This window comes from Stylophora pistillata, chromosome 10, assembly GCF_964205215.1.
Source record: "Stylophora pistillata chromosome 10, jaStyPist1.2, whole genome shotgun sequence".
Taxonomy (NCBI): Eukaryota; Metazoa; Cnidaria; class Anthozoa; order Scleractinia; family Pocilloporidae; genus Stylophora; species Stylophora pistillata.
Genome location: NC_142528.1, coordinates 14,739,477 through 14,754,678, shown reverse-complemented (window position 1 = coordinate 14,754,678; position 15,202 = coordinate 14,739,477). Strand labels below are relative to the sequence as shown.

General features: G+C 35.1%; 1 protein-coding gene across 1 annotated transcript; it reads left to right on the top strand.

Annotated features, from left to right (window-relative positions):
• The first annotated feature begins 57 nt into the window (after window positions 1-57).
• LOC111322829 (serine/threonine-protein kinase 38-like) lies at window positions 58-15,109 on the top strand. Its single transcript, XM_022926022.2, has 15 exons — window positions 58-294; window positions 461-512; window positions 3,472-3,594; window positions 4,634-4,717; window positions 5,127-5,250; window positions 5,432-5,549; window positions 5,778-5,814; window positions 6,050-6,152; window positions 7,402-7,466; window positions 8,147-8,264; window positions 8,686-8,718; window positions 9,144-9,234; window positions 11,352-11,441; window positions 12,100-12,188; window positions 12,958-15,109. Exons 1-15 carry the CDS (start codon window positions 170-172, stop codon window positions 13,074-13,076), a joined length of 1,371 nt encoding a protein of 456 aa, XP_022781757.1. The 5' UTR covers window positions 58-169; the 3' UTR covers window positions 13,077-15,109.
• The last annotated feature ends 93 nt before the right edge of the window (window positions 15,110-15,202 follow it).

Genomic DNA, 15,202 nt, shown 5'->3' with positions numbered 1-15,202 from the left:
AACCAATCAATTCTTACGTTAGTTTACCTGTCTGACTTTCGTTACCGGAGAACTGGTGACTAAGTGTAACACTTCTCGGTCACGTCAGGCAGTGGTGTTTAGAGCGTCGCCGTCTTAAAAGCCTAAAAAGCTTTTTCCGGCTAGAATTTTGTCGCTGGCTAACACAGCCATGAGTACAAATGGAGCTGCCGATAAATACTCCAACCATACTCTTGAAAAGGTGGCGAAAACCAAAGCCACGATTGAAAGCTTCTACGCGAACTTGATCACTCAACACCAAGAGAGACAGAACAGGTCTGATCGCAAAACATCTCCTCGGTGTAAAATAATTTTGGAGTCCCAACTTCGTCGAGTTTAGTACATTCACAGCAGAAGTACTTTCCATGGCCAGAAGCTTGCTGTGTAAAAAAGATGTACGAAAGTTGTGGCCTTGAAGTAATTATTGGTTTTCTTGTTTTAGATGGAAAGTCTTGGAAATGAATATGGAAAAACAAGGCCTGACAGAAGAAGAGGTAAGTGGTTCGTGTATTTCCTGGATATTGTTGCGAAGTTTTGATACATTTGGAACCTTCAGTAGGTTTTGTTACAGTGCGTTAAGTTTTTTTTTATGAATTAATGAATTACGATGACTAGCTATCGAAACTTGACAACGTACACGAAACCTGAGTTGAATTAGATTAGTACTTGAAACTGACATATAAAATCAATGTTGTTACTTTGGGATGGCAGAGATGGCGAATTTTACTGTGAATTAAAATTACAACGAAAGACGAGTTTTGTCGTTTTGAAAATAAGTTAAGATATCTGAACGTTTACTAAAGTTCATTCAAAGTGTTGTATTGTATTTGAGCAGACTAAAGCTAAATGTTTTTTTGCTTCGAATATTTTCCTAAGCATGACATATATGTTTTGACTTATCTAATTTTTAGTCCTTTAATTTCGACCTTGATAGCACAACAGCAGTTTAAAATGACATATAGGATATTAGAGCATTTTAACCGCAAACAAACTTGAGGACGCTCGTGTCGTAATATCGCCAGCTTAGCGGAAAATTAATGCGCAAAGTTTTTGCATATCAGAACGAGTCTTGAAAATTTTCCATAACAGTTGAAAGACGCAGCACGAAGGCGAAGCTGCGGTGCAAAACAGATTTTCACTGGTCTGAAAAACAAGGTTTGGACGTCATCATTATATTTCCTCAAGAATAACACCATCAACATCATGGATATTATAATTGGTTTTCGCCATCAGTAATTATTGAGGTCATCGAGTTGAACGTGACGACATAAACTTGTATATCGTCGATTGATGAAGTGTATGTTGCCTTGGTTTTGCTTTTGACATAATTCATTTTTTTTATTGTGTACATGAAGTATTCCTGAATGTAACTTTTCTCAAGGAAGAGAGAATTTGGACTTGCTATTAGTAGGTTGCAAAATGGTTTTTCTGTAGAATAGCCTCCAGTCTACTACACCTGTGTAGATTTTGTCCCTTCATGTGACAAGTAGCCTTATTTGTTTCCTGGAACAAAAAAGGAAAAAAAAACAAAAAAATGTGCATTTTAATTATTTCCTACAGCCATTGTTAGGACCACCAATATAGCCAATGTTTTATTGTGTTTCACACACAATATAGCCATTGGTGATGTCATGTTAAAAAAAAAAATCTGCATGACTTGTACGTTCAGGGGTTCACACTCCTGTGCTCTGTACACTTTACAATCTTACATTAATATTCATATTCTTTACACTGTTCTCTTTACTTTTCCTGTGGTATTGACAAGGAGAATTTGTGACAATTAGGAGCTTCTTTTATTGGAGATCATTTCCTTTATTCTCATGGCCTTTATATTTGATTCAAGGGTGAAACTTAAAGACAAATTAGATGCTGGTCACTCTTAAAGGATAGAGAGTTGTTGGAATGGTTATCTGTCTGAAGAAACTTATTATTTGCTGTAGGGTTATAAATGCAAATAGCCCCAAGAAAAAAGTCAGCTGCTTGTACACATGTGGAGAAGCTATTATTTTTTCATAGGCCTTGGTCATGTTTACGCGGAGATACCCGCTTTTATCCCCAAGCCATGCTTTCCTGGTGAAGACTGGTGGAAAATTAGGATAACACTGCAATCAAAAGAATACCTACATTTTAGCTAGAAAGTGAAAAATTTTGCACAAAGAGGCCCGGGGTGAATTTCTATGCAAAGAGCTACTAAATTGTATAATTGTACTCTATACTGTTCATATTTAGGATAAGTTTAAACTGTTTTTCTGAGAGTAAGCTTAAAAATAACTGCAAGGGTCTTATTTGCTAGAACCTAAGGACCTCCAAGACTTAATCAATCAAGTGTACAAGTCAAATTTAGTATACAGTCTATACAAAGTAAAAAGGAGTAAACAGTAAAATTTTCAGGGAACCTGATTTAGTGAGGGGTTGTGAATAGTTGGCTTTTGGAGAAGGAGTTATAGCTCTTACATACCCAAGTGTATAAGACAAAGGACAGGCTCAGTGACTAGTCACTGATTAGGGCTCATGCACTTTCCCAAACAGGATAGTTAGTTCAGAGGCTAACTGCAGGTCCTGGGCTGTTTCCATTTTATTTGTTTCACAGTTCACCTTACATCTACTGGGTTGTAATGAAGAAATACAATGGTATAGAACAAGGAAAACTAACAGGAGTAAAATCACCATCCCTATAGAAACAAAAAGTATTCTAGACCATCAAATTTAGCTTGAATATTCCGCTTATTAGTTAGAGAATTTTCCACCCTCGGATGCTACAGGTATATTTTCACCTTGCTTGCACGATACAGTGCAGTTTTCCTTGATAGGGTAGAAAGATCAAGATGGCAATGGTCTGTTGATCTGTTCCTAAGTTGCAATAATGTACATAATGCAGTAAAAAGAACGACCTAACTTTACCGACAGATCGAAACAGACCAATCACAACCGACTTACGTCACTTGAGTCTTACAGCCAGTGACATCACGGCAAAACCAACCGATCATTTTACACGAACTGGAATAAGAACATTCTACTGACAACAATCATTCACTTGACTCTGATGATGACTTCCGCACAGGTTGTCAAAACGTCAGTCACTACCACCGACAACAGTCCTTCTCAGGACTACACTCACCCAGACGATCAGACTACACCTTCACATTAATGTACAGTTTAAAAAGAGATGGAAATCACCTAATGAGTCAGCTTTTTTATCAAAGTAGAGGAAAGTACCAGTGCTGCAGAAGCAAAGAGAGGAGATCTACTAAGGATCAAGCCGGACTTTCTTTGGAACTTGGCTTATGTTTTTATACTTTAACCAAATATATATTTTAGCAGCTATAGGAGGTTATGGTAATCCTAGTTAACATGGAAGCTTTCAAACTTTATGAAAACTGAGGTATCAATATTTGGACTAGGAAGAATCCCTGGGGAATTATTCTTTGTGGATTCTATTTAATTTCCTTTTAGAAAAGAGAATCAAGAAGCCATCTTGCAAAGAAAGAAACAGAATTTCTAAGACTGAAAAGATCAAGAATTGGGAAGGAAGATTTTGACTCATTAAAGGTGGTTGGACGTGGTGCTTTTGGTGAGGTGAGAATACACAAAAGTCCAGGATTGCCTTGAGATTTTAAAGCTGGGAAAAAGTTGTTTGTCGCCTCCATAATCATGTGACATGGATCAGAGCTTTCTACCACTGAATAAATTTATTTAGTGTCTGGCCTCAATCTTTTTCTTAAATATTACTCAGCAAAACTTACTTGTCACCTGTGTGGAACTTGTAGATGTAATAAGTAAACCCAAAACATTTACAGAATTATTTTTGTCAACAAGATTAAGAGGATTGATGTTTCAGTCTCTCCAAGATTATTTTCAAATTCTAGGAAAATCTGAAATATTTAAAAAAAAGACTTAGCATATATTAAATAGAATGTAAAAAGCATTAAGATGCTCAAGTTAGAATTGCATAATTACAAACAATTTAAACATTTGAGTTTGAAAGAATAGTCTGGTAATAATAATCTAAAAATTATAATTAAGTTGTTATATGTTATTCTTATGTTAGATTTAATGCTAATTTTTTTAGAATTTTTTATCTTTTATTATAGTTTGAAAATGATCTAGTTCCTTTTTGTCACTAAGTTTTATTGCTAAGTCCATATCAAACACACTTCTTATTATGATGAACAAGATAGTACCAAATTTGAATGGTTCACTGAATTGGCTTTGTCCTTTATGTACATAAAAAAATGTAAAATTTTTCCTGAGTGTAAAAGTGTTCAAACTAAACAAAGTTCAATTTCCCCCTATTGTTTTGGAGTGATGCACATAGTAACAGACAAAAAACAACTTTAGATAGATAAGAATCATTCAAAACTTCTTTCAATGAAAATATTTTAAACCAAGCAAACATGTTTTTTTGCTTATGTTTACAAATTAAAATGAATGGTAACACCTAATTTCCTACACTGAGTGATATTAAAATTCTTTCTCCAGAAACATCATGATTGTAATTTAAAGATATGTACATTCATCCACAGGAGATATTTGGTAAAGTTTGAATAGGTATTTGAAAAATGATAGCCTTGTAATTGATAAATTAAAACTGTTGAAAACATTGTATTCCTGGTAGGTACGTTTAGTACAAAAGCATGACACAGGCCATGTATATGCAATGAAGATCTTGAGAAAGGAAGACATGCTTGAAAAGGAACAGGTAAAATACTTGGTGAAAACTAGTCCTAAAGACTTATTTTCTTCAATAAATGGAAAAAGAGTTTTGAAGTCCACATAATCCCACTGTTTGTTTGTTTTTCATTTTTTGTTTTTGTTTTTTTTTTTTGTCACCTGCAGAAGGGCTCTGGTAAATCTGTGATATAATCAAAACCCCAGTTAAACACATTTGGCTCTTCTAAACCTGATCTGGTTTGCACTGTGAATTTTAATTTAGGTTGCTCATGGAACAAAACAATTGTGAAGTCTACATATTAAGCATCCTACATATGCTTGTGTTTTTGGTACTCAAGAAAGAGCAATTGTCTGGTAATTTTGTTAGATGACCCAAACTCCCATAAAAATATCTTTTCCATACCTGATCTGGTTTTTTGCCATTTGTTTAAATGTAGGTTGCCCATGCCCGTGCAGAGAGAGACATTCTTGCTGAGGCAGAAAATCCTTGGGTGGTAAAGATGTTCTATTCATTCCAGGATAGACATTACCTGTATTTAGTGATGGAGTTTCTTCCAGGTGGTAAGCACATGACTTTTGTCTACAAAAGAGTAAGTCTCCCACTGCTCAGACTTAAAAATCAGGTTGGAAAATCATGTAATGTACCAGCAAACAGCTGTCTTTTAGAGGCTATGCTTATAGGCTTTACAATTTGATTGTTCTTGAACAAGTTACTTTTCTCACCTTTTACATATTTTTTTAGGTGATCTTATGACTATGCTCATGAAAAAAGACACTTTTACTGAAGAAGAGACGCGATTCTACATTGCTGAATCAGTTCTTGCAATTAATTCCATCCACCAAGTTGGATTTATTCATAGGTCAGGAGCACTAGACTTGTGGTTATGTACAACAATGTGGATTGTATTTTTTACTACTGTTGCTTGTTTTTTTTTTATTTGTTGTGCACTGTACCTATTAGTTGGAATCATTGTGAATTCATTTAATTGAATGTTATTTAAATCTGCAGATATCTGACTAATGTACTGATTGTTATATGACAGGTTACTGATTTATTTTTTTTAAACACTATTTTTTTTCTATTACAGAGATATTAAACCTGATAATTTGCTGTTAGATAGCAAAGTATGTACCTCTTTCAGTTACTTTGTCAGACTAAAAATTAATTTTTTTTTTTGTTCCTTCAAACGAACATTCAAATAACAAAACCTTCATTTGTTGTGAACCAACAATTTGTTTGCATTAGATTTTTATATACCTGGTATACTCCCAACCTGTCATGGGAAAGAAAAAGTGAGAACAGCCAATTTTCCAAGTGTAAGGCAAATAATTAAGTTGAATTGTTCTTTTATTTTCATAGGGACACATCAAATTAGCAGATTTTGGTCTTTGCACCGGCCTCAAGAAAGCACATAGAACAGAATTTTACAGAGAAATTTTACCAACTGATATGAAAGATTTCTGTAAGTAATAAGACTTGGTGTTATTTAAGGTATTTAAAGATTGTGGCAATATGAATGGATTAATCCAAAGAAAAGTAAAATGTTCAAAGTTCATAAATTGTACAGAAAGGGGGAAGGAAGTTGTCTTCCCTAAAGAAATTGTATATTGATTAAATTTATTTATTAATAAAAAATTCTAGTCAACAAGGGAGATTTCAGAAATTCTTGAGAAAAACCCTTGTGAAGTTTCAATAGTTATTGTTAGTAGTAAGGACATAATAATGTGTGTTACTTGTTGGTGGAGTTCATGTAGTGAAAAGCTGTGACTGAATTTGCTAGTCTGATTTTCCTTCTACAACTTTTCTTTTTTTCTTCTCTCTGTGTTTCTCTGAAATCACTCTAAATCAACAGTAACTGCTGTAAATTTTTCAACATACATGCACACATTATGCTCAGTGAATTTAGTAGACCAAAACAGAGAGCATGTTTCCTACTTTAGATGACTGTTTTTGCCCAGATATTGTCTCTAACATTCTTGTTTGGTGAAGATCTGTATTGAAATTAAATTTAGCTTCTTGTGAAACCTTAACTGGGTTCCGACGCTCCTTGAAAGTCCTTGAATTTCATTTTTTGTTTTCAAGGATTTGAAAACCCTTGAAGTCAGACTCAGGTCCTTGAAAATTTCTGAAAAGTCCTTGAAAATAAGTGCAGATGAATCAAAGTCAAAGTTTTCTCTAATTTGTTGAAGGTGTTGAAAGTGTAAGTTTCTAGCAGAAATTGCGAAAACAAGTTTCCCTTTCGAATCCCATGTCCAATTAGGATGTTTGACTGGTGATTTCTATATATTTTGTACCTGATTGGTGCATTGAAAATAACCTTGTTACCAGCTAGCATGTGATCACTCTGATGTGCATGCTTGAAGTCACTCTTGTTGAACCTTTTGGCCGGTCCTGCATGCAATGTTTTTTATTTCTATTAATAGCTCCTGTTTACTGCAATAGGTCCTTGAATTTGAGAACCAAGGTCCTTGAAAATGACATAAAAAGTCCTTGAAAGTCCTTGAATTAGGTTCCTGAAAAAGTGCAAGAACCCTGCTTTAAGTTTTGTGCCAAAAAAACTGCTCCTCAATTTTTGCAAAAAAGCAGACAAAAACTTGAGCAGGTGTTGCCAAAAATCTTGATTGTCCCAAAAAACAATCAGATTGTAGGATTTGTTACTCTGTCCTCTTGCAGATAAGAATAAAATTATTTACTGTACATTCTTCCTCTAGCGTCAGCTGAACCATTAGATACAAAAGGCAGAGCAGCAACATGGAAGAAAAACAGGAGACAACTGGTAAGTTCTTAACTTGAAATAAATTATTTCCCATGACAAGAAGGTGGACAAGTTTATGATTTTGATCAATGGTGAGCTTTTAAAATTCAGGTAAAGGTGTTCATCAAAACCTATTAAATGTCGATATTTAATGGCTCTAACCAAAGAGTAAGATCTGACTGTGAAGTCCGATCATCCAAGTGAGGGTGTTACATAAAAAGGGCTGTCATTGGAGGTAGTGACATAAATATTTGACAACTGAGAGGGAATCATTATTATAGAGGCACTTAGCTGCTTATTACTTCTGCTCAAATTGTTGAAATGCCAGTCACTGTCATTGTCAAATGCAGTATTGCACTTAAAGTGGGATGAAAATTGCCATGATTGTACTTTTGGAAGAATCCTTTGATTCGCTTGTGGATCGCACAGTTGTTCAGGTGGTTCCAGAGCCAACGTTTGGTGGAACTTATCATCACTCTCTTGACTCTGTTGAATGCTTGTGCTTAGGTTTCAAATTGTCAGTCAGTTTCAGTCACAGTCCTTTTCAGAACTACTATCAATGTTGTTATTTTTTATGCAACATAAACAATTCAATTCAATTTGCAAGTTAAACTTGGATATATAAGTGATCTGCAAATGTATTCAATGGATTGTTCATGAGTTGAGCAAGCTCGTAAAATGTTAAAAAATTCAATTGACAGGCATATTCTACAGTGGGCACTCCAGATTACATTGCCCCGGAAGTCTTTCATCAAACAGGTTATAATAAAAGCTGCGACTTGTGGTCATTAGGAGTGATCATGTATGAAATGCTAATAGGTATGGTATGAGAAATAAAGATAATCATTTTAAATAAATTAACCTTTTGCAGTTTGTGTATGACTCAGCTTATTAATATGTGATATCAAATCCTAACCTCAGTGACATGTTGCGTGACATGTTGATGGGAGCAGCATTGTCTGTACTCTTATTAACTAAAGGCAAATTGGCCATTGTGACATTTACTACCAGTAGAAATAAAAATGTTTCAGGTCTCCATCCCGGCATCTCGGTTCTCTCCCTCCATCTTTATCTTAATTATATTGTTATCGTGACCCTATGGCTGGTAAATTATACCTATTTGAATTCGAATAGGTACAACATTTGCAAGCCACACCACCACACATTGATTTTTGTTGTTGTTTTTTTTTTAATTGTTTTTGTTCTGTTTTGTTTTGTTTTTTTCATGATGTTATTTCAGGCTATCCACCATTTTGCTCAGAAAGCCCACAAGGTGAGCATTGAATTGTTTTTTGTTGTTGTTGTTACCTTACCCAAATCTCTGCTTGGGTAGTTATTGATGTTAACAGACTGAAAGAATTGTACCAACCATACTTTCATGAACATGATTTAATGCACTGTCCTTTTTCCAAGGGTATGCCCAATGAGGCATGTAAAAGAGAATAGGCCATGGAATTGATGAGTGAGAATATATGAATATCATATATGTGCACAGCAGTTTTAGTTTGGAGTGGGTTCTGTTTTGGTGAATACGTCCTGTATTATGCAGACACCAGCCCAAATCCCCTATTTTCCTTTCCATATTTATTTCAATTATAGAAACCTGTATTTAGTAGTTACCTCTGTCAATAAGTGGACACGGTTACTTTGTTGTCCCACAAGCTTCTTGCTGACTGACTTGATATCTTGTGGTTATAGAAACATACAAAAAGGTCATGAACTGGAGAGAAACACTGATCTTCCCTCCTGAGATGCCCATTTCAGATAATGCAAGAGGTTTAATTGAAAAGTATGTATTTTGGTGGTTTTTTATAGCACTTTCAAATCAGTGTGGAAAGTAACCCAGAACTGGATTCATTTGTGATTGCTTTACGATGCTCTGTGAAGGGTCTATAAAACTTGCAGCTCTTTCTCAGCCAATCACAAATAAACCTTTTCATTCTCCAGATCAAAGTATCAATTCTCAGCACTTTTTGCTGAAACATCTTATTGATTTCACTATGAGAATTAAGTGTTAAATTGTACAATATCCCCCTGTTGATATTTTGCTTTCCCCTTGTCACCTTTCTTGACACTGTAAGGAGAAATCACTCTTTGAAGTCAAAAGGTTAACCCTTTCAACATCTCCATCATAATTATCCTCACTGTGTCCTATATAATTTTCCTGATGTTAGTTTGGAGAATTTGGTTTGGATCAACTAATTATCCCCTATTTGATATTTAATAACAATTATTCGCCAAAGGTGAGGTGAATATCGTTGAATAATCCCCGAGACGAAGTCGAGGGGATTATTTGACATTATAACCCACCCATTAATTTTGGTGCGATTTTATTGGTTACTTTATGTCACGTGGTGCAAAATCACAGGTAATAACCCCCATCTGCGTCGATATTTGTCCTCCGATTTTTTCCATGAAAAAGAAACATAGTCAACACAAGAGTTTCAACTTTTCCATTCTCCTATTTACATGGAATGAAACCAAACTCGTTTTTTTTTTTACTTGCTTGCATCAATCATGCGCATTCGCCACCAGATCACCACTGGCTTTTTTACTGTGTTTACACACAGTTTAATTGTGATGTGAAAATTAATGGGAGGGTTATAAAATAAATAAACCCCGTTCTGGCTTGGTGGTATGTCGGCTGATAATGTCCTTGGCTACAAGATTGTCCTCAAAATTTCATATTTGCCCTCGAAGCTTTGCTTCTCGGCCAAATATTCATTTTTTGGAAAATCTCTCAGCCGTGGACATTACCAGCCAACATACCAGCCGCCCGAAGGGGTTTATTTACTAAATATTCACCGAACCAGAGGCAAATAATTGTTTTAGTATAATTTCAGAGCTGAACAACAGAGAAATTTCTAAAATCATAACATTTTAGTAACATTTATTAACATTTATTAACATTTTATTTTAACATTTTACATAAACCACTTGGAGCAGTTTATATATTGCATCATATAAGGAACCGCTCGACCAATCAGATTGCTGGAAACTCTTTGCTCAGCTCTGAAATTGTACTAATTTTCTTTATTCTCAGCACTTGTCTGCTTGATATAGTAAGGGGAAATTTGGTCTTGGTCACTTGTGGAAGTTGAAAGGTTAAATCCACTTTTATTTCGAGGCTATATTCAGTTCAATTCAATTCAATTCAAGTGAGGTAGCTTGAGGATAAAGTTTGATATTGAACAATTGTAAGTTTTTAACTCAGAAGTGTCCATTGTGCTTTACTGAGTGATTGTCAGCCAAAGATCCAGGTGGCTTTTTCAAGAAGCAAATTTGCACTCAGCAACAACCCTGTCAGAGTTAGTTAACAGGGACTTTAAGCAGTCAGGACAGCAACACCACGGAAGACGTTGATTAAAAAATTAGTTTCTACTTTTATTCAGAATTTCGAAAATGGCTGCATGTGTTTACTGTCTCATAAGGCGCCTAACCTCAAACTCAACATGACGCATAAAAGTAGCATTGAGTTCCAAATGTAAATTAAAATAATTTGCCGCCGCAGTTTTGCTTCGCAGACAACGCACATTTTGGTGATTTCGCGTTGACGTTTTGCAAAGGATGGCTAAGAAATGTACAAAGTTTTAAAACGTATGTGCTGGGCTATTTTTCTGCCAATTAGATCTATTGTTTTTCCACATTCTTGTTGCTGTTGCCGTCGTGGTTTGCTTAAAGTCCCTGACATTTAATAACAGATGTCATTTGCTTTTTTTGTGAATTAACATAATTAAAATATAATTATTTGGGGCCAATGATGATGGATAATTTTTTATTGACTGAGAAAATCACTTGAATTTAGGTTATAATTTTGTTTGTGTTGCTGTCCATGATGTTTGGTAATTTACATGTACTGTATTCAAAGTGTTCTTCAACATTCTCTTTGTATGCTTGCCTTTTCAGATGGTGTTGTGATCCAGATAAAAGGCTCAGTAACATAGATGAAATAAAAGCTCACCAATTTTTTGATGACGTAGATTGGCAAAACATAAGGTAACTTATTTCATTTTAATTTCTCTGAGACTTTAAAATCATAGGAATTGCTAAAAAGACCTAAAGTACTCCTCCTTTGTTTTAAAACATTGAAATTTCTATGACTAGTATATATTTAAACTGATGTTTACGTTTTACTTGGTTCAAAATGTTCAAACTTTGAAAGAGTAACAAACAAGGAGCTTTGGGAAAGATCAGACTAGGTTCCCTTTCATTCCCAGTAAAAAAGTAGCCAGAGGTAGTAGAGGCCACACCTTGAGGGAACATCTCAACAGTGTTATTAGGCAAGCCTTGAAATGGATTCCCCAGGGCAAGCAGGAAAGAGGCTACCTGAAAAAAAAAAACACGTGGGCAATGTTCAGGCTGAGATGAACAATTGGGGCCACACCTGAACCTCCCTTGAAAGGCCAACCCATAGCTAGTACAAGATGAAGTGGAGAAAGAAATCATTGATGGCCTATGCTCCAGGAAGAGCTAAGGGCATAACTATCAATTAAAAGTCTAATGATACATCACAAGATACCAGCTGTTTATGTCTACAGTACCAGTGTGCTAGCTCTATAATTATTATAGTTACCGTACCTTTTTATCGGTACTAACTTTCCATTATAATTAATTAAAATTTGATTGATAATAGATTGAATTTTCCAATCCACAGGGACAGACCTGCTGCTATTCCAATTCATGTTAAATCCATTGATGACACATCTAATTTTGATGAATTCCCTGAATCAGAACTGGATTCAAGTACTGAATTGTTTTGTTTATTGAATCTACAGTAGTTAAAATAATTTGAAAAATTGATATGTGAAATCAGTTTTTGTCAGCATGAACTCTCTTTACAATAAGTGGTATTGGTCAGGAGTATTAACAGCCAAAATCTGTATGGAGCACAAATGAATGGATTTTTCATTATTTGTGATTGTTTTTTATTAATTGACTTGCATTGCATTAAGTGTGTACGATATTAGAAGTAAAGAAACAGTTATCACAATACTAGGATGTGAAGGTATTGGTTATCTGTTTGAAGAAATCATTGTTAAAAGGATAACAACATAACCAATTTTCAGCTCTTTAATGGAGATTTACAGCCAGTCAATGATGAAAAGGAATTTAGACTGAATTGGTCTATATAGTGTTCACTGTGCATGTGGCAGCTTATGTTATGTTTACACACAATTTATATGTAGGATTGTGTACTCTGTATGCAACTACAAATTCCATGGACCAATTATTGACACGAGGTCTAACCCAAACCTGAGTTTTGCTAAGCATGCAGTGGGCCTCAGGGATTCTCTTTAAGAGGGTTGATTTAATTAAATAGACATCCTTCCAGTATCAGCTTTTGGCCTTCTCAACATTGTTCATGAAAATCAATGTTCTGATTAACAGTTTGCCAAAATTGAAGATGGCTTAGGACACAGTTTTGTTGAACAACAGCTACACTCTGTTTAATTAAGCAGTCCTATCAGTTTGGCTCATGAAATTAAACACAAAATGCTTTGCTCCTTTTCAGACTGGTTTAAAGACACAAAGTCAGATGCCGCCAGCAGTAAAGACTGGGTTTTCCTAAACTACACATTTAAGAGATTTGAAGGACTCACTCAGCGAGGTGTCAAGGTTCCACTGTTGTGAAGAGCATCCTGTAAAACATATTTTCCTACGTGTGTGATCTTTTTTATCTATCTAGGTCATCTGAAGATTATACTTATGAAGGACATTTGTCAGCAGATTTTTTGAGCTACATTAGTTTGCACTAGACATAAAGGCTTAGTAAGAACCACAAGAGTTCATTTAGATGCTTGGAAAGAAAATGGAATTCTTCATTCCTGCAGACTACTTCTGTGATTGTCTTTTAATTTACATTTATCCTACACATCCATGCGATAGTGTCAACCAACACAAATGTTGTTTGCAGTTCACAGGTGAAGTGTTGTGTACTCCCTTTCATCCAGCTCCGCTGGAGTATAGACAGCTGTACATTTATTCTTCAGTCTGTAATTATACATTACTGTGCTTCATTAGTGCATGCTGTCATATTTTTTTTAACTCCCCCCCCCTCCCCCTCTTCACAAACACACCAAGTCCTCCTCTTCCTTCACAGTTTAATCCTCTGCCCCCAATGTAAACTCCTCAAAACATTGGGTAAGCTGAGGGCTCCTAACCAGGATATTATGGTAGTTGATTTGCTTATAAGCTGCTAAATTGCTATGAGCAGTTATAAATATAATTATAACCCTTATAAAAGGCCAGAGGGGATGTAATCTTTTATGGATATCAATAGTTACCTTTTGATATTTTCTAGCAGTTTACTGACACAGTATTTCATATTAAGTATTTAATGCTGCTTTTAAGAGCTTAAGAACATTCCAGAAGCTATTTTTGTTAGTTCAGATGAGGCCATTTCCATAGGGCTGTTTTCAAGGTTTACATCACAGTATGTTTCATATTCAATTGGGGTAAAATAATTAAATTAAAAATTGTCATTAATTAAATTAACTAAATTGGTTGTAAGTAGAGTTGTATGATAATTCTGGGTCAAAGATGTTAGTTACTTTCATGTGCATAGGGGTAAACCAAGTTATAACCTAAATCTTTAGGTATGTTGTGGTCTTTTAGATTTGATGGCACAAAATTTTTGTAAAAGTATATATGAATCAGTGTTCCAACTATGGATATAGTTTTCCTACGTTAAAGCAGCTTAAAAGTAAAGTGATTGTGGAAACTTTTATTATTAGAAAATAATCTTTCATTTTAGTGGCTGCAATATTTGTACAGAAGGTCTATTAGTAATTCACAATGCAACTGTAATGTAAATAGATAGAAAAGTAAAAAAAAAAACATGGCAAGGCTCACTGAGAACATTAAGTGGAACACAGGACATCACAATGAAGCTGACTGGGTTCGTAGATGCTATTTGCTAATCATTCCATTTGGATACTAAAGAACACATATTCAAGCTAGCTGTGTTTTAGCAATTTTTTTTTTAATTGCTGGTGTTATAGTTGCAGGGGTTTCAAGAAAAGCCAGATACTAGCAGTCCATGACTGCTTGCGCCTTTAACTCCCAGAAGTGATTAACATGTAGCCTGTCCCTATAATATCCATACATTATCCACCAAACAGGTAATGAGAATACTCAAACTTATCAGGTACAAGTTGTCACCTTGATTGAATGCTAAATTCTTGTAACCAATTTCCAAGGAAATGCATAGCAGCTAGAAGGGAGAATTACCAATGAGATCTTGGGAGTTAAATGGTTAAGACCTCTTTCTGTATTCTGTTCAGCCTGTGAGCAGGCCATGGTGTTTGGATTTTGCCTCACATCACAGCCCCCCTACTGCACCATCAACAGCCACATATGAATAAAGGTATTGAAACCCCTGTATAGTCAGAGCGAAGTTTCTTTCCATACCATGGGCTGAATGGAGTCGTGATTTATGATCAGTTATGCCAAGTTTAACAATGCTCTTAGTATTAAAAACCATACATGTTTATGAGAAAAAATTCAATTTGTGGATTAAAAACCATCAGTTGTAACAGTATTAAAAGATGAAGAGTAATAAAATCTGTCAATTTTGTCAATAATTAACATCCCTTGTACTATTTGAACCATCAATGAATTTGGGTGAGAGTGAGTTTGTCAAATAAAATAATAACAGTTTGCAATCTTGACTGTCACCAGTAATATGTACTTAATGAATGAGGACTGAATGGGAAAAACATTCAGCTTGAGGTAAAGACCTACAGATCAAGTGTAAC

Coding starts and splice junctions, on each gene's coding strand:
- LOC111322829 (XM_022926022.2), top strand. CDS start 170: ATGAGTACAAATGGAGCTGCCGATAAATACTCCAACCATACTCTTGAA. Junction 5,251..5,431: donor GATGGAGTTTCTTCCAGGTG/GTAAGCACATGA, acceptor ATATTTTTTTAG/GTGATCTTATGACTATGCTC. Junction 8,719..9,143: donor TTGCTCAGAAAGCCCACAAG/GTGAGCATTGAA, acceptor TTGTGGTTATAG/AAACATACAAAAAGGTCATG.